This window comes from Plasmodium reichenowi, chromosome 4, assembly GCF_001601855.1.
Source record: "Plasmodium reichenowi strain SY57 chromosome 4, whole genome shotgun sequence".
In the NCBI taxonomy this organism is placed as follows: Eukaryota; Apicomplexa; class Aconoidasida; order Haemosporida; family Plasmodiidae; genus Plasmodium; species Plasmodium reichenowi.
Genome location: NC_033649.1, coordinates 93,347 through 113,346, shown reverse-complemented (window position 1 = coordinate 113,346; position 20,000 = coordinate 93,347). Strand labels below are relative to the sequence as shown.

Sequence of the window (20,000 nt, the reverse complement as noted above, 5' to 3'; positions counted from 1 at the left end):
AAAACAAAAAAAAGAAAATGAAATTATTAAAGATGATACATCTAAGGATAAGGATTTGTATTCATTTCCTAAAGATCCGATTACTCTCCATAAAAAAAAATTAAAAGAAGAAAAGAATTTTGTTATGATAAAAGAATTTGTAAAAGATTTATCTAGTCGAGATGAAAATGTATTAATATCTAATGTGAACATTTTTTTAAAAAGAATATTTAATTTGATATTGAGGGAAAAAATAATTACTGCAATGTGTTCAGATGTGCAAAATGAGGGAATACAAAATAATGACACACAAAAGAAGGGCACACAAAATAATGACACACAAAATAATGACACACAAAATGATAACACACAAAATTATGATGGCAAAGATAACAATTCAGAATGCTTGAAAAATAATAAGAATTGTAATTTCGATAACAAAATCAAGATTAAAGATTGTAATAAGGGTTCCATAAGTTGTTTTTTGTCAAACATTAAAAATGAAGAATTTTATAAAGCTCCAGATTTATTTAAATATTATATATCATTAGAAAGAATGTTGAGGAGCTCTTCTATTCGATCTAAAACAGATAGGATATCAAAATATTTTACTTTTTATCCAATATCTATAGATAAAGAATATTATGAAGAGAAAATAAATAATCATGCATTTTTAGAAGCAGTTAGAAATATATTATTTGATTTACATGAAGGAAATAAAAAGGATAAAAAAAAGGTTTTTTCGAGTTTTGTAATAGTTGTAGATACATTAATATCTTTAATAAAACAAGAAAAGGTAGTAAAAGAAATGTATATATTTATACATTTATTTTTTCAAGATTTAAATTTATTAAATAAAAAAATATTAGACATTCTATTAAAAAGTTCTTTTAAGCCAGGAACATCATATAATATTCCAGATTTCAATAAGAAAAATTTTGAATTTATTTTATCAAGAATATATACAAGATATGTTTTAAATAATTTATTAAATAGGACATTCAATAATTCAGATACCATCCATATGTCTGATTTTTTAAATAACAAAATAAAACCTTTCAATTTTAGTTTTACGGAAACAAGTGTGAACTTGCTAAAGAATGAGAGCATTCAGATAAGGGATGATGACCTTTTGGTGAGCGAAGAAAATTTGTGTAAATATATACCTATCAAAAAAAAGTAACAAGAAAAAAAAAAAAAAAAAAAAAAAAAAAAAAAGAGAAAATATCATAACGAGTTGGTTTGATAATGTATAAAATGTGTAAATATGATTAAGTGAATATATACATATATAAATATATATATATATATATATATATATATATATATATATATATATATATATATGTGTGTGTGTTTTTTTTTTTTATTTCTTTTATTTTTTGTAGATTATTATATGAAAAACTTAACAAGACGAGGAAAGCTGCAGAGGAAGCAATACTGGATTATATATTTAAACTTTTATTGAGAAAATTACATGAATTTATAACAGAATAAAATATATATATATATTATATATATATATATATTATATATATATTATATATATATATATATATATATATATATATATATATGTGTGTGTGTGTGTATGTCTAAATTTTTTTGTATAAGTATACACATATGTGTACATATTTTATTCCACAAATGGAATAATTTTTTTTTTATAGTATTTGTATGTATACACAATATATTTAAATGTATATGTAAACAAATATAAATATCCATACATATATGTTGATGTATAATAATGTGGTCTTAACTTTTTCCTTTTTTTTTTTTTTAAAATTGTACTTATTTTATATTATATAATATTGAAATTTATTACTTTATCTTTATATCTATATGTATTTCTTTCCCTTTCGTCTTCTCCTTTTCCTTCTCACTCACTCACTCACTCACTCACTCACTCACTCACTCACTCACTCACTCACTCACTCACTCACTCACTCACTCACTCACTCACTCACTCTCTTTTTTTTTTTTTTTTTTTTATGCACTATGGTGCATTATATATAAATGAAAGCACAAAACAGGAAAGAATAAATAGGTAAAAATATAAATGATCAATAATAGAAAAACATAAAAGATTTATAAAAAAAAAAAAAATGTCTAAAATGAATAATATATATATAATAATATATTTTGATGTTATATATAATAATTAAATTATAAGGGTCATTTTTTTGTTGACCATATATATATGATCCGTTGATACGTGTTCTTTTAAAAATATTTCATACACATATCATAATTTGTATGTTTATTTGTTGTATATTGTATATTTGTTATTTATATAAGTTTTTTATTTATTTATTTTTTTTTTTTTATTTTTTTTTTTTTTAAATAAATTTCCCTGATATGATTTTAATATTTCAATTATTTTTAATTAATATATTATTTTTGAACTTTATAAAATGTGATATTCCTGTTCACTGCTTAAGTAGACACGTGGAGGGGAAGTGGGAGATCCACTTGGGTCTCCTGAAAAAAAAAAAAAATACTGAAGGTGTTACATTGAATGATAAGGTAACAGGGGGAACTGTATGGAATATATCTGATGGAGATATAAAGAAAAATGAAGCGACAGCATACGACAATAATAATGACAATAATAATGACAATAATTATGATAATAAATATGATAATAATTATGATAATAATTATGATTATCAATGTGGATATAAAAGACCTGACAACGCTGATTATCATGGTGTAATATATTTTTTTAATTATATATAAATAAATATATGTATATGTGTGTATATATATATATATATATATATATTTTTTTTTTTTTTTTATATGTTTAATTTTTTTGTAGATGATTTAAACCCAGAGAACGAAGATACCAAGGAACGATTCGAAGAAAAGGAGAAAAGATATATCGTGTTTAATGAAGATAGATCATTAAACATATTGAAAGAAGACGGAGATATTAATTCTAGATATAGTGGTTATTGGAAAATAGTATATGATGAAGGATTATATATAGAAGTATACAAAGAGAATGAGAGTAAAGAAGTGTATTTCTCCTTTTTTAAATTTAAACAAAAAGGTGATGTTTCTTATAGCTATTGTAGTAGTTTAATTATGGGTGTTATGAATAAATATTCCTTAGATAATAATATATGGGATATGACCTATGAAGAGAATATAGAAGAGAACATAACAAGTGATGATAAAAATAATAATATACATGTAATAAAAGATGAGAAGAAAAGTATTTTAAATATTGATGAAAAAAATAAAGAGATAAGTAATACTATATCACATATTTACATGATAAGAAAGAATGTAACTTTCTTGGGATTAAGAAATAATCAAATAAAGAAACCAAAAAGAAAAAAAATTAAAGATAAAATTATAATAACTAGAGGAAATAATAATATAAATGAAATACAAAATGATGATAATTATAATAAGATAATTAAGGAAAAAAATTTCTTTCAACTTATTGATTATTATAATGATAATTATATTAGTTCAGGTCGTTTAAATATAGATAAATATTGTTGGTATGGTAAAAAAGTACAAGAACATTCTGAACAACCTACCAACAAGATTCCTGTTGAGAATATTTCTCCTTTATCTGTAAATGCAGATGAATATAATAAATTATATGATGAAAAAAAAAAAATACTAAATAATTTACAAAATTCTCAAGATGGTCAACTTGCAAATTCAAGTGATTATAATAATAATAATAATGATAACAATAATGATAACAATAATGATAACAATAATGATAATGTTGGAAATGTTGTATATCTTAGGAGACCTAAAGATGTGCTTCGAAAATACAACAGAGGTTTATTACTTATGAATATGAATAATAAATATGAGAAAAGGAATAGTTTATTTTATAAATATATAGATAAGAATATAGACTTAAAAAATTTCGATTGGAATAATAAAGAAGATATAAAAATGAGATTAGGACATTATATAAAAATTTTAGATGATGCTATTGATCAAAAAGATTGTGGTTCGTGTTATGCAAATTCAGCATCTTTTATTATAAATAGTAGAGTAAGAATAAAATATAATTATATTAAAAATATCGATTCATTATTTTTTAGTAATGAACAATTAATACTTTGTGATATATTCAACCAAGGATGTAACGGTGGATATATATATTTGTCTTTAAAATATGCTTATGAAAATTATTTATATACACAAAAATGTTTTGAAAAGTATAAAAAAAAAATAAATTATAATAGAGATGATTTCGAAATAAAAAGTTCATTAATCAGTCAAGATGATAATACTTTATTATGTGATCAATTCGATGTTTTTAAAATGAAAAATGAGGAAAAAAAGAATAACGAAATAAAGATAAAAAAGCAAATAAGTATGAATATAAATAAGGATTCTAATAAAAATCATGAGTTTACAAATGATGATAATGGTCACCTTTTAATATTATCATATGAATTCCAAACGGATCATAATAAAAGAGATGATAATAAAAAAAAAATAATAATAAATAATAATAATAATATAAATATATATGGATTAAATGAAGATTATATATTAATGGATGAGAAAAAAAAAAAAAATAATAATAATAATAAAAATAATAATAATAATAATAATAATAATAATAATAATAATAATAATAATAATGACGAAGCATATGATATTTTTAAATTAAATTCTTGTGATGTAAAAATAAATGTCTCCAAATTTGAATATTTAGATATCCAGGATGAAGAATTATTAAAAAAATACATTTATTACAATGGACCAGTAGCAGCAGCTATAGAACCTTCAAGTGAATTCATAGGATATAAAAAAGGAATAATATTAGGAAATTTCATTAAAATGTATGATGGAACTAAAAACAATGCTTATATATGGAATAAAGTGGATCATGCTGTAGTTATAGTAGGATGGGGAGAAGATACTTTACACAATTTTGTTAAAAAAAATAAACTCTCTAAGGAAAGCATGGAACATATTTTAACAACATGGAAGCAAAATAATAACACCAATGATTATCATAATAATAAGGATAATGATAATAATAATAATAATAATAATAATAATAATAATAATAATAATAGTAATAATAATGTTATTATAAAATACTGGAAAGTATTAAATAGTTGGGGTACCAAATGGGGGAATTCAGGGTACTTTTATATACTTAGAAATAATAATTCTTTTAATATTAAGTCATATATATTAGCATGTGACGTTAACTTGTTTGTTAAGCAAAAAGGAACATGAACATAAATAATAGATAAACAATTAAACAATTGAAAGAATTATTAACAAGTCTTATATAAAATATTTCTTTTATAGTTTTTAATTTTTTACACTTTCAATTATGAATAAAATAAATATATATATATATGTGTATTTTAAATTAAAAAAAAAAAAAATATATATATATATATATATATATATATAATAACATTATTTATTTATAAACGCATGATTATATAATACAAAATGATTATATATATATATATGTGCACATATTTGTACACATATTTAACATATGTATTTTTTATTTTATTTTATTTTTTATTTATTATCCCTTTTAAAGAATGTCTTACTTCTTCATGTAGCTGTACAAATAGATTCAAAAATATGGAGTTTTTATTACTACTTAATAAATTTTTGTAAACATTATGATACTTATCCAGATGATGGTATAAGAAAATTCTAAATTGTAAGACTTCATCATATATATTTAAATGATCACATATATTATTATCATAATAAGTGTTGTCCATATGCTTTACATAATTCTGATGTTCTTTCTTTATATTATCATATGTTTTATGATAATTATTATGATTACTTATTATTATATTGTCATTTGAATAATTATCCACATTATTGATATTATCCACGTTGTTGATATTATCCACATTATTAATACTATCAATATTTTTATTGTTTATGTTGATTTTATTTTGTATATTATCACTATGTTGGTATCGTTTTTCCTTTTTCTTGTTATAAAAAGAATAATATATAATATGATTATTAAAAATATGATTCATGTTATATATATGTATATCGTTGTTAATATTAAAAATGTGTGTATATTTTTTAAAAGCCTCATAACAATTAATTTTGTGTGTATTAGTATTACCAATTAGTACATCTGTATTAATATTAGCATGTATATAAGATCTATATATACATATATATAATAATTCGCAAATATTAATTTTTAAGGTGCATTTATATTTATGCTCTGTTTTTTTGCTCATGCTGATATAGTTGTTGTTGTATGCTTTGTTATTATTTTGAAGGTTACTATTAGTACATGTGTTATCATTCATATTGCCGTTTGTAATTATGTTAGTGTTTGTAATTATGTTAGTGTTTGTATTTGTATTTGTGTTTGTGTTCATGTTTGTATTTGTATTTGCGTTCATGTTTGTATTTGTGTTCATGTTTGTATTTGTATTTGCGTTCATGTTTGTATTTGCGTTCATGTTTGTATTTGTGTTCATGTTTGTATTTGTCATAACAAAGCTGTCATTTATTACATGCTCATCAAAAAACGAAATATTTATTAAAATTGCTTCCCACAAATCTTTTAATTTATTCTTTGGAATATTATAATATAAGGGTATATGTATTAAAGCTAAGGAGGATAATATTTTTATTTTATATACACTGGTGTTTCTTAAGGTATATATTAAATTATCTAATATTTTATTGTGTAAATTATAAAAATTATATGAAAAGAAAAAAGAAAAATTATTATATATTAATTTTAAAGCATATAAAACATTCCATGTTATTTTATTCTTTATATGATCTTTTATGATGGATAATAAATATAAGATAATCTTTTTATCAACATTATTATTATTATGAAAATTATCTACATCATAATTATTATCCTCACCATCTATATTATTATTATTATTATTTTGAGGTGTATATTTATATATATCAGAATGATATACATCAATCATTTCAATAATTATAGGATTAGGATGTATTTCATATTCCTTTAATTCTGAATAAGATTCAAAAAATCCATGTTTTCCATTTATATCATGTTGTAATATATTATTATTTTTTCTTTTTTCTTTTTTTTCACCTTCATAAAAATTAGATTCTTCAAATTTATATTCATATTTTATATATACATTAAAAAATAAATGATACAATTTATAATATTTCTTTTTTTCATTCAAGAAACCTACAGATAATAAATTATTTGAATTCATATTATTATTTTTCTCCTCTTCAACATTATTATCATTATCATATAAATCCAACCCATAAGTAGCATTTATTTTGTTATTTATATTTATCATACTTCTTTTATTTGTGTGTATATTTTCTTCATTCTCCACATTTCTTTCTTTTCTCTTCTCAGAAGTCAAGCATAATATATTCTGTTCCTTCCCTTCACTACTCATTTTTTCTTTTTCTTCACATCGTACACTAACAGAACTATTACAATTATGATTATTATTAAAATTATTATTAGGATAATCCGTATGATCAACTGATGTTTCTATCTCTATAGGATCCTTCTTCCCTTGAGATACAAAAAAATTAGACATATCAATTTTGTGAATAACATTATTTAAATATAAATAATATTTAATCATAAATGTTGATGGCAAAGTATTTATAGAATTAAATAAAAAAAAATTAATATTTTTACATATGAAAGCTATATATCTTATAATACAACATATTGCTCTATCTTTTTCTGTGTGTTTTTTTTCTTTTATGATTAATAATAAGATGTATATGTATTCAATGTATGAAATTAAAAAAATATTCTTTGAAGAAAATTCTTCGGAACAAAACATTTTTGACAAGTTTTTATTTGAATATACTGTTAGATCGTTTTGTTCTTGTATTTCACTCATCACATTATTATTATTGATATTTTTTTGTTCATTTCTATGGTTCCTATTTTTTCCCTCATCTTCACTACACGATAGAATAATAATATTATTATTGTTCTTTATATTATTATTATTATTATTATTGTTCTTTATATTATTGTTTATGTTGTTTGTTTGTGTGTGATCCATATTTTGTACACATTCAACCTTCTTGCTTCCAAGATTTAGTATGTCGTAAAATTTAAGTTCATTAATATTTGTAGATATCTCTAGATCATTAATAAATTCTATAAATTTGTTAATATCTTCATTATTTTGTTTGCTCGTATAATTACTATAATACGAAAATGTTTTAATATTCTTATGAGTAAAATAAAAAGGTACATAGGAGCTGGCTATTTCACATATACAATTGTAAGTATAATATTTTAAATCTACAAAAGAGTCATTATAAAAATTTATTATGTGCAGAATGATATAGATATATATATAATATAATTCAAATAATTTCTCTTCATTTTTCTGTTTTTCTAAATAATACAACTGTACATATTTATTACAACCATAATTATTATTATTATTATTATTATTATTGTTGTTTCTATTTATACTTTTATATTGTGAATAATCAGATATCGACACATTTTCGTTATCATAATTTTTATCAATATCATTCTTACAATTTGAATCATTTGACTTTAAATTATTTCCCTCGTCATAATAAATAGAAACCACCTTGTTCACACTGCTTTCTAATTCCATATTATTATCCCTCTTGAATATTTTATTATCTTCATTCTTCATATGATTGTCTCTTTTGATTGTGTTACACATTTGGTTAGTATAATATAAATTTGTGCTATCTGAATTTTCTGAATTTTCCACACTTTCTATATTCTCCACACTTTCTATATTTTCTTCTTTTGTAACCTTTTTTGTGTTTGTTGACACCTTCTTTAATGAATGTAAATCAAAAAGATTATTATTAATTTTTGTACGTACAAGAACGTCATTTTTATCATCTACATTATTATTGACTTGTTCGTAATTATTAATATACAATTTTTTGATCATATCTTTATATTTATTATCATAATCAAAAGAATCTTTTTCTTCTAAAGGAATATGTGTATTTTTTTTTTCGTCTATATGATTATTCTTATTATCATAAGGCATATCATTAATATTATTAGTATGTTTATTATTTTTACTCATATCACTAGAAGAGTGTATATTTTCTGGTGGCGTGTTATAATCATTTTTATTAATAAGGTGTTCATATTCTTTATTATTGTAGGTTTTTACATTTACATTATTATTACTATAAATATTACTATAATTATTCCAATTTATATCATTATCATTATCATTATTATTATCACCATTTTGTATGTCATAATTATTATTAGCTGTGTGTATATTATTATAATATATATTTGTAGAGTTCATATAGAGCATATTAATTTTTTTTTCATAACTTTGTATAAACTTTTTATTAAATGTAAAAATATATTTAATTATATATTTACTCAAAGCAGTGATCATATTACATTTGATAGTATGAACACAGGAAGACACTAAATTTGTTAATTTTTGTATATCTTGAATTGTTAATATTTTAAAACCTTCATATGTTAGTTGAGATATACATATTATAGTATTTAAAAATATATGTTTCACTTTACTTCTTTTATTAATTACATGATCATGTATTTTATTTATATTATATATGTGTATTAATATATATTTTTTAAATAAATTAATTACATCTTTTTCTACAGTACGTATAAATATATATTTTTTCTGTTCATCATTGTAATGGTTTCTGTATGAAGGTAAATGATCATATTGTCCATTCGGGAGATTTTTATTATTTATATTGTTCTTTTGACATGTATTGTTAAACTTATTTCCTTTCTGTTTTATTTTTATTACATCGTTGTTTTTTTTGTTCATCGTTATATTTTCATCATCTTTTAGAGAATCTTTTTTATTAACACATCTTTTACGGCTAATACTTTTTTCCGATTTATTTTTATTAATTTTTTTTTTTTTTTTTTTTTCGGATGATGATGAAAATGAAATATTTGATAATGTGTCTTCTATATTTCTTATGGAATGAGAAGAGCTGCACGTGCTTCTATCTGATTTGCTTTTATCCCAGTGGTTTATTACATCTGGGTTCTCATCTTGATTTACATTACAAAATTGATTATTATTATTATTATTATTATTATTTTCTTCAAAGGGTTGGAGTGTGTGTTGATGAGGATCATTTTTTTTATTATTTTTACAAGAGGACGTTTGTAAATACTGGTTCAAACGTTTTACATCACTGTAATTATTATTACTACAATTACTATTATTACTACAATTACTATTACTACTACTATTACTACTATTACTACAATCACTATCATTATTAATGTGTGAGTTATCATTTTGTGTGTGCTTTTTATTTTTCCTTTCATTTATTTTTTTATTTTTTTTTTTCTTGTTGCTGTTGTTGTTGTTCATCTTCTCCTTTGTTGGTTCCATATGTTTATACATGTCATAACTTTCTGTATTTATATACCCTTTTGTCATAGGATCCTTATTATAATCTTCGTTATTAATATTTATGTGTTCATCTATATTATATGTTGATACATTATCATTTGTATTATTATCATGGGTATCATAATAAGAATTTATAAAAGTAAATATGTCAATAATAATTTTTATGGATATAATTTTTATATTAATATTATCTGTTTGTAAGAAATATTCTAATAAATCTTTTACATCTTTCCAACAATGCATGTAACAGAATAAATAATACTTTAATGTTTTTTGAAAAACTAAAAATATATTTTTAAATATCTGTACATCATACGGTATAGAATTATTTTTATCGAAAGTATGTATATTATTTCTATCTATACTTTCGGTTTGTATATATGATAATATATAATTATCATATAATTCGTTGTAAAAATTAATTGCTTGTTTTTTCGTTTCATTTTTTATATTACTACTACTATTATTATTACAACTATTATTATTACAACTACTATTATTATTACAACTACTATTATTATTACAACTACTACTATTATTATTATTATTATTATTATTATTATTATTATTATTTTCTTTATTTTGTACACGTTCTATATTTTTATCATTCATATATTTTAGATTCTTCTGAGTTGTAGGTCCAAGGTTGTTGCTAACGTGTGGAATATCAAATGGGAGCTTATTTAATATATCGTTGTTTAATATATCGTTATTTAATATATCGTTGTTTAATATATCGTTATTTAATATATCGTTGTTCAATATATCGTTGTTTAATATGTCGTTATTTAATATATCGTTGTTTAATATATCGTTGTTTAATATATCGTTGTTTAATATATCGTTGTTTAATATATCCTTATTTGGTACATCGCTTAACATAGTATCTGTGGTTCTTATAGGTTGATAAAATATTTTGTATAAAAATATCAACATAAAATAAATAAGTTGAGCAAAGGATATATTATACACATAATGTTGTTTAATTTGTGGACACTGAATAATGTGTTCATTCAAATATTCATTTACATTTTTACCATAAATATTAGAACATAAGAAATTAAATACATCTTCGTTATATTCACATAACAAGATAGAAAATATATTAATAATAACAGTAATAGTACATATATATTTTGAATTTTTCGAATATTCATTTGAATAAAGAATATTTATTAAAAGTTCGTATGATTCTTTACTAGAAAAATAATTTTTATTTAGTTTATCTATATTTTTATATAAAAAATTAACATCATAATAAGAATTATTACTATTATTATTATTTATATTATTCATATTATTCATATTATTCATATTATTCATATTATTTATATTATTCATATTATTCATATTATTCATATTATTCATATTATTTATATTATTCATATTATTTATATTATTCATATTATTCATATCATTCATATCATGCATATCATTTATATTATCTTGTGAATTCATTTTAATTGTTTTATTTTTTTTTTTCATGTCCTTTTCCATCTTCAATATGTCTAATAATGCCTCCTTATTATTACCTAATATATTATAACAATCACACGATATATATTCTAACGATTTCAATTTATTTTTATTTTGTTTTTCCTCCGTTTTATTTATTTCTTCATTATATAAATTAAAATTAGGATTATTATTTTTATCATTATTTGTATTCATATTTTCCATATCTCCATTTTTTATATCATAATAATTTTTCTTTTTTATATATTCATTATTATTATTATTATTATTATTATTGTTATTATTATTCGTTTGCTCTCGTCTTTTCATATCCACATAATTATAAGACATATCATTATTTATCTTTACCATATTTGTTTTTTCGTCTATGCAATAATTTGTTTTGATATTAATATTCTCGTCATCTGATGTATCCATATGTTTTTCATCCACATGATCACTATCATCAGAACACTTAAAATTTTTTAAATAATTATTTAAGGACACGAAAATACGTTCATCGTCTTCAATAGAATCTAAATTATGAAACTCGTTTTCATTTATGTTGTTTGATGTTAAATGTTTATTCTTATTATATTTATCGTTCATATGTTTTTTTTTATTCTTTTCATTTATAAAAAAATCAAGTTCATTCATGTTATCATCATTATAAAGCAAATTATCCATATGAAACGCTTCATTTATTGTAAAATAGTTTTGCACAGAACTTTTATTGTTATAATAATGTTCTGTACTACCACCACAATCTTTGTTTGTATCACCATTTTTGTTTGTATCACAATCTTTGTTTGTATCACCATTTTTGTTTGTATCACCATTTTTGTTTGTATCACAATCTTTGTTTGTGCCATCATTTTCGTTTGTGCCATCATTTTTGTTTGTGCCATCATTTTCGTTTGTGTGAATTTTCTTTTTCCTTTTATTATGAAGCATTTTATGTATACAAGAATAAAATACATCACCATGATTAAAATAAATAACATATTTGAGCAAATAGAAAAAGAATATTTTCATAATTACAGATAATATGTCTTTATACTTTGTGATGGATATGGATTGAGCTACTCTTAAAAAGAAGCGATAGATATTTAGTCTATCTATAGAAGAGTGTAGACCGTTTTTATTATTTTCAAGATATGTCATAATAATAAGTTTAGTTAAATTAGAAATGATAAAAATTATATTTGATTCGGTCATATTCATTTTACAAATATTATTATTTAAATTATTTATGTCGCATATGACATTAGAAAAAAAATATATATGATCTTTTTTTTTAGAATTTAAAAGTAGCATATTGTTATAAATATTATAATTATCATAAGAAATGATATTTCCATTTTGATCATCTTGTGAGTTTAGTGCAAAATGTTTTGAACTACAACCATTAATATTGTTATTATTATTAATATTGTTATTATTGTTCATATTGTTTGTTCTATTTTTTTCTGCGGCGGCCATTTCTATAGATATCGAATTTAAAATATTTTCATCATATATCATTTTAATAGACGAATCATTATCTGCATTTATAATATCTTCAAAATAAGAATTATTATTTTGTGTGACACGTCGGCTGTTATACATAGGAGATATTATATTATGTGTACCTTCCAAAAGGATACTTTTATTATTATTATTATTATCACCATCATCATTATTATTATTATTATTATTATTATTTTTGTTCATAATAACATTTGTTGTTCTTATTGTTGCTGTATTGTTAATTTGTTCTGTGCTGGAATAATTTGTTGTGCATTTTTTATTAGCTTCATCATTTATAGTATTATCCTTAGGATCCATATTTTCCATTACTTCAAATTTTTCATTTTTATCTTTTTTTAACATAAATATGTATTTTATTTGTTTACATTCAAATAAATATTTTAAACATAGTATAGCATTAGTCCTTATTTTTTGATTCTTATCATAGTAAATTATATACATAAATATAGGAATATACTTATGTATAGGTTCATTATAATAATATAATACTTTATTCCAGTCATTTATATATACATGTGAAAACATTTTAATTAAATTATGTATAGAATTTAATAAATTTATCTTTATAGAAAGTATTAATTCATCTTCCATTTTTCTTTTATAAACATAATTATCTTCTGTACCTAGTAAAATATTTGAATCCTTTTTTTCTTTATTATTATTATCATCATCATCATCATTTTGATATATATTATTAATATATTTTATATTCCCTATATTATGTAAATCACTACATTTATTTTCTTCAAATAAAAATGTAATACTTTTATCCTTATCGTTGTATGTACTTAAATTATTTTCATACATCCATGTCATATCTTCATCTATATTTACACCTTGATTTACACCTTGATTTAGATCTTGATTTACATCTTGATTTTTTTTCTTTTTTTTTTTATTCTTTTTTTCGCACGATAAAATATGGGCACATTTGGAAACTGCATGTAAATCATTTGGGTTATTCTCCAAGATATTATAATAAAATGAATGGTTATAATGTATGGAGGATTTATTATTATTATCTTCATTATCTTCATTATTATCACCATCATTATCTTCATTATTATCTTCATTATTATCTTCATTATCATCATTATCATCATATTTGTTGTAATAATAAACGTCCTTATGAAAATCATCACTACTATGATGCTTTTGTTCAATGGTCACATTATTATTCTTTTCCTCGCGCTCTTTTTCGTAGGTACTACTAGCACGACTACCCATATGATCGAGTATACCCATTTCTTCAGTATGCGCTTGGATATAATTTAATTTTACGATATGCTGAAAATAATTTATAAATAAGAAAGGCTTTAAAGATTCATATAAAGGGTATGCAATGATTTCTTCCTTCTTTTTATTTCTAGATATAACTCTAATTTTTGAATACTCAGATATGGTTTCACTAAATATATTTATAAAAGAGAGTATTAATCCAAGAGATGTAATATTTTTATTTTCTTCTTCCATTTTCATAGGATATATAAAATATAATTTAAAATATTCATATAATTTTTCAAAAAGGCATTTATAAAAATATAATAAAAAGAACCATGTTTTATCCGTTACTATTACAGGTTTGGTTAATATTAATTTAACCGTACAATACATACATGTTTTTATAATATAAAATATATATATACCTAAAGGAAGTAATAATAATAAATTTCTTGTAACAACACATATGTTATAAATAATGGAAGAATTATATTTACATACATAATAAGAATTTATAATACTAAGGATAACTTCATAAAACTTATTTAAATTATATAAAAAATCATTATAATTTTTGGTTCGTAATTTTAATAAATATATATTTATTTCATTCATTTTCTTTTTCTTATAACTATCGATATTTAAAAATATATCATTATAAACTTTGTTGCTGTAAAAACGAATATTTTGAAGTATTGAAACCATTAATTTGTTTGTATCCTCTTGATAATTACCAAGTGTATTCTGCTTTAAACTCATGTTTATTTTTTCGCATGTATTTCTATTATCATAACTGGAACCATTATGTGTAACCACTGATTCGTTCCAGCTACTACAAAGGTTGTTATAATTATTATTATGATTATTATTGTGATTATTATGATAATTATTATGGTAATTATTATGGAAATTATTATGATAAATGTTGTTATTATTATTATTGTTGGTGGTTATGACATTATTTTTATTGTTGTTGATCATGACATTATTTTTATTGTTGGTGGTTATGACATTATTTTTATTGTTGGTGATCATGACATTATTTTTATTGTTGGTTGTTATGACATTATTTTTATTGTTGGTGTTATTTTTATTTTTATTCTTATTATTCAAGTTCATTTTTTTCAGCATTTTGTTTCCCACATTATCAAACTTGTCAGGAGCCCCACTTGTTGAATGCATTATATTTAACGTATTGTCATTGTATACATTATAAGATTTAAGAGAATAATCCATATTACCCTCTGGAAATTTTTCATGTATAAGATTTATACTTTTATTACTTTTACTAGATACATGATGTGTAGCATACATTTCTTCTTGGTTCACAATGTAATTATTATTATTATTATTATTATTATTGTGGTGATTGTTTATACATATAATATCATTAGATTTGCTATCAGAATTTATATACATATCTTCTGCTCTTATATATATATCCTTATTAAAATATTTATTTTCTTTTGTTATATTATCGTTGTGACTACTATTCTGCTTTTCAAATAAAATAACTTTATTATTAATAATATAATTATGATCTTCATTCTTGCTTACCCTATCAAAATATGTTCCTGTTCTTGATACATCCAAATTAATTATGTTTGACGTATTATATGTTACATTTGTTTCGTCTTCATTTAATATATTATTATTTACATATGTGTTGATATGTGTGATCATATGTGTATTCATATGTGTATTCATATGTGTATTTATATCTGTGTTTATATTAATCTTATTCATATTTAATATATTTTCCTTATTACTAACAAAAGAATTATTATTACTATTATTATTATTACTATTATTATTATTACTATTATTATTACTATTATTATCTTTTACATTAAATATTTTTCTATTTGTATTCACTTCAACAGAATTATTATAAGTATTTGTTTTAGAAAAAGCTTTATTATTAATATGTATTTTGTTTTCCTGATCATCTATATAAGAATTAAATGCGGCTTGTGCATATTTTTGCTGTGAAAGGTTTATTTCTTTTTCTTTGATATGAGCGTTTTGATTTTTCAAAGAGGATATGGGACTATTAAAAAGATTGGAATAATAATTATTTATATTATTAATGTTATTCGTATTATTTACATTATTTATATTATTCATAAAATTCATAAAATTCGTATTATTTAAATTATTTAAATTATTTATATTATTTAAATTATTTATATTATTCGTATTATTTAAATTATTTATATTATTCGTATTATTCGTATTATTCGTATTATTCGTATTATTCGTATTATTCATATTGTTCATATTGTTCATATTGCTCATATTGTTCATATTGCTCATATTATTCATATTGTTCATATTGTTCATATTAGCCACGTTTATCATTTTATTATTTATGTCTCTCTCAAAATCGTTGCTGTAGTTACTCCTAGATTTATTATTAACCACATCTTTAAAAATCGAAGAACCCATATTATTCATAAAGGATATACGAAATTTATTATCATACACATTTGAATTTTCCGTCCTTATATGATCTACATTTTTATTATATAAATTGGTTGGTTGTTCCATATTTAAATATTTTTTATTATTTGTAAATATGTTTTTATTTTTTTCATCCAATATATAAATGTTGTCTCCAATATTATTGTAATTATTAAAGAATATATTATTAGTTTTCTTTATGCTATTACAAATTTTTTCAGATTGTTTCGTTTGATGATTACTATGTATAATATTAATATCATCATCATTATCATGTTGTTTATAATAATTAAAAAAATTATGTACATAATTATTTTTTTCGTTGTTATATGAACCTTTAATAATATTATTTTTATTATGATTATTTGATAAATTATATTTGTCTACTTTCTCAAGATATATATCATTTTCTTTCTTATTCGTTTCAAGTATCTCCATTTGATGTTGAAATATTTTATTATTCGTGATTCTATTATTATTTTGTTCATCTTCTATATTATTACTAAATATATTTATTTTATTATGTGTATCATTATCCTGATATAAAGAAAGATGATCAAAGTTTATTATATCGTTTATAGAATTATATGATTTAAGTAAGTCAGGAATTATAGATATATATTCCATATTTTCATTATATGTACCTAAATGGTTGTTACTATTATATTCTCTTTTGTCATTATTTAAAATATTGACATTGTTTTCTAAGGAACACACATTATTACTATAAATATTATTACTATAAATATTATTATTACTATAAATATTATTATTATTATTATTATTGTTATTATTATTGTTGTTGTTATTATTTTCAGCTTTTCTATTATTATCCATTGTATTATTAGCATTGGAGTAATTATTTTTTCCTCTTATCCATTTTAATTCATCATTATTCAATAATAATAAATAATTTTTATTTATTTTATAATACACATTATTATCTTGTTCATTCATATTCACATTTTCATTTTTTGCAAATGTTGTAATATTATTAAAGCTGTTGTTAAATCCTACAGAATCTAAATATTTACTTGTATTATTATCATTATCATTATTATTATTATTATTATTATTATACATATTATATGTATTACTACTATTGTAATCATTATGATGTATATTATTATTTTCCAAGTTCTTGTTATAATTTAATGCTACATATTTCATATCTTCATTAATATATTCTGTATTTTTTCTTTGTACTTGTTTTAAAACATTATTTTTATTTATATTTATATTGTTGTTTTCGTATAATGTATTGTATGGCTTGTCAGCCACATAAATATTACTTGATTTATTATTTTTCATTTCATTACTACTTTTTATGTTATCCTTTACTTTTATATTATCAATATTTGTTTCATAGTCCTTTCTCATATGATAATATATCCTGTCCTCCACAAAGTTATTTTCCTGATCTATCTTTTTTATATTGTTGTATATATGTTCTTTTATTTTGTTCTTAATTTCGTCTTCTTCCTTTTTCATTTTTTAATCATAAATTCACCAAAGTACACAAACATATATATGTATATATTATGCAGACAAAGAAAAAACCTTAATCATAAAACAAAAGGAAAGACATATAATTAAATGGTATGTACACATATATACATAAACATATAAACATATAAATATTAAAAAATATATAAATATAAAAAATATATAAATATATGAACATATAAATATGTGAACATATAAATATATAAACATATAAATATATTAACATATAAATATCTTATTTCTTTTACTCTTTATACAAAGTAATATATGTATATGTAATACAAGTTATTATAAAAAAAAAAAAAAAAAAAAAAAATTAAAATAAAAAAAAAAAAAATATTAAAATAAAAATAAAAAAAAATTAAAATAAAAATAAAAAAAAATTAAAATATATTTCAATATATATATATATTTACTTATTTATTTATTTTTTTATTGCTGAACATCATAAAGGGGTGTTATATAAAATTAACATCATATCATGGTTAAATATATACATATATTATATATTACACAATAATAATTATTATAAATGCATATCATTTTACTATATTTAAAAATGTTATATAATATGATACTTATAAATTTATTAATTGTAAAATAAACTGGATAATGTATAGAGACAAATTAAAAAATAAGTTGTTTGTATTATAAATGTGGTGGTATATTATAAATATATACATACATACATATATATATATATATATATTTATTTATTTATTTTAAGAATAATTAATAAATATATGTAAAATGTAATTTCTATTATGAATCTTTTTAAATTCATATAACTATAAAATATTAAGAAATAAAAACACAAACTTATAAATAATATGAACCTAAAATGTTTTAATAATATATTTTGTGTCTGCTTATATATTTAATATGCCATTTTTTTTTTTAATTTCAAATAAAATAAAAAAAATATCAACATATACATATATATATATATATTTTATATATATAATAAAACATTAAAATAATAATTTTTTTATATTATAAAAGATACTAAACAAATAAAACATAAGAAGGCTATTTTATAGTCTACATATTTTGTTATATTTTTTTTTTTTATACATTTTATAAAGAAATATATAAATATATAAATATATAAATATATATATATATATATATATATATATGTTGTTACGTTTTTTCTATTATATTTTACTTTGAAAATAATTTTTGAACGTGTAAAAAAAAAATAATAATAAAAAAACAAATTAATAAAAAACAATAATATGTGTACTCATATATCATTAAAAAAAATATTAAAGTTCAATAGATGAATACAATATATTTAAAAAAAAAAAAAAAAAAAAAAAAAAAAAAAAAAAATTAATAAAAAAAAAAAATATATTAAAAAAAAAATATAATTTATTTTATAATTAAAAAAAAAAAAATTTATAAAAATAAATATATATATAAAAAAAACATTTTAAA

General features: G+C 20.1%; 3 protein-coding genes across 3 annotated transcripts in view; 2 read left to right on the top strand and 1 right to left on the bottom strand.

Moving 5' to 3' along the window:
- The window catches only part of PRSY57_0402400 (hypothetical protein), a gene marked incomplete at both ends in the record, with an annotated part of 1,841 nt that extends 365 nt beyond the window's left edge, over positions 1-1,476 (top strand). Inside the window, 2 exons of the mRNA XM_012905888.2 lie at positions 1-1,158; positions 1,368-1,476. The exon at positions 1-1,158 is cut by the window's left edge and continues 365 nt beyond it. Coding sequence (XP_012761342.2) covers positions 1-1,158; positions 1,368-1,476 — 1,267 coding nt within the window. The remainder of the gene's footprint in view (positions 1,159-1,367) is intronic.
- An 864-nt stretch (positions 1,477-2,340) lies between these two features.
- On the top strand, positions 2,341-5,217 carry PRSY57_0402300 (dipeptidyl aminopeptidase 3, putative; the record flags this gene model as incomplete). The annotated part of the gene is made up of 2 exons (XM_012905887.2): positions 2,341-2,692; positions 2,804-5,217. The coding sequence occupies 2 exons, from the start codon at positions 2,341-2,343 to the stop codon at positions 5,215-5,217; spliced, it is 2,766 nt and encodes a 921-aa protein (XP_012761341.2).
- Positions 5,218-5,510: 293 nt separating this feature from the next.
- On the bottom strand, positions 5,511-18,545 carry PRSY57_0402200 (putative membrane protein; the record flags this gene model as incomplete). Its single annotated transcript, XM_012905886.2, has 1 exon — positions 5,511-18,545. One exon carries the CDS (start codon positions 18,543-18,545, stop codon positions 5,511-5,513), a length of 13,035 nt encoding a protein of 4,344 aa, XP_012761340.2.
- Positions 18,546-20,000: the final 1,455 nt, after the last annotated feature.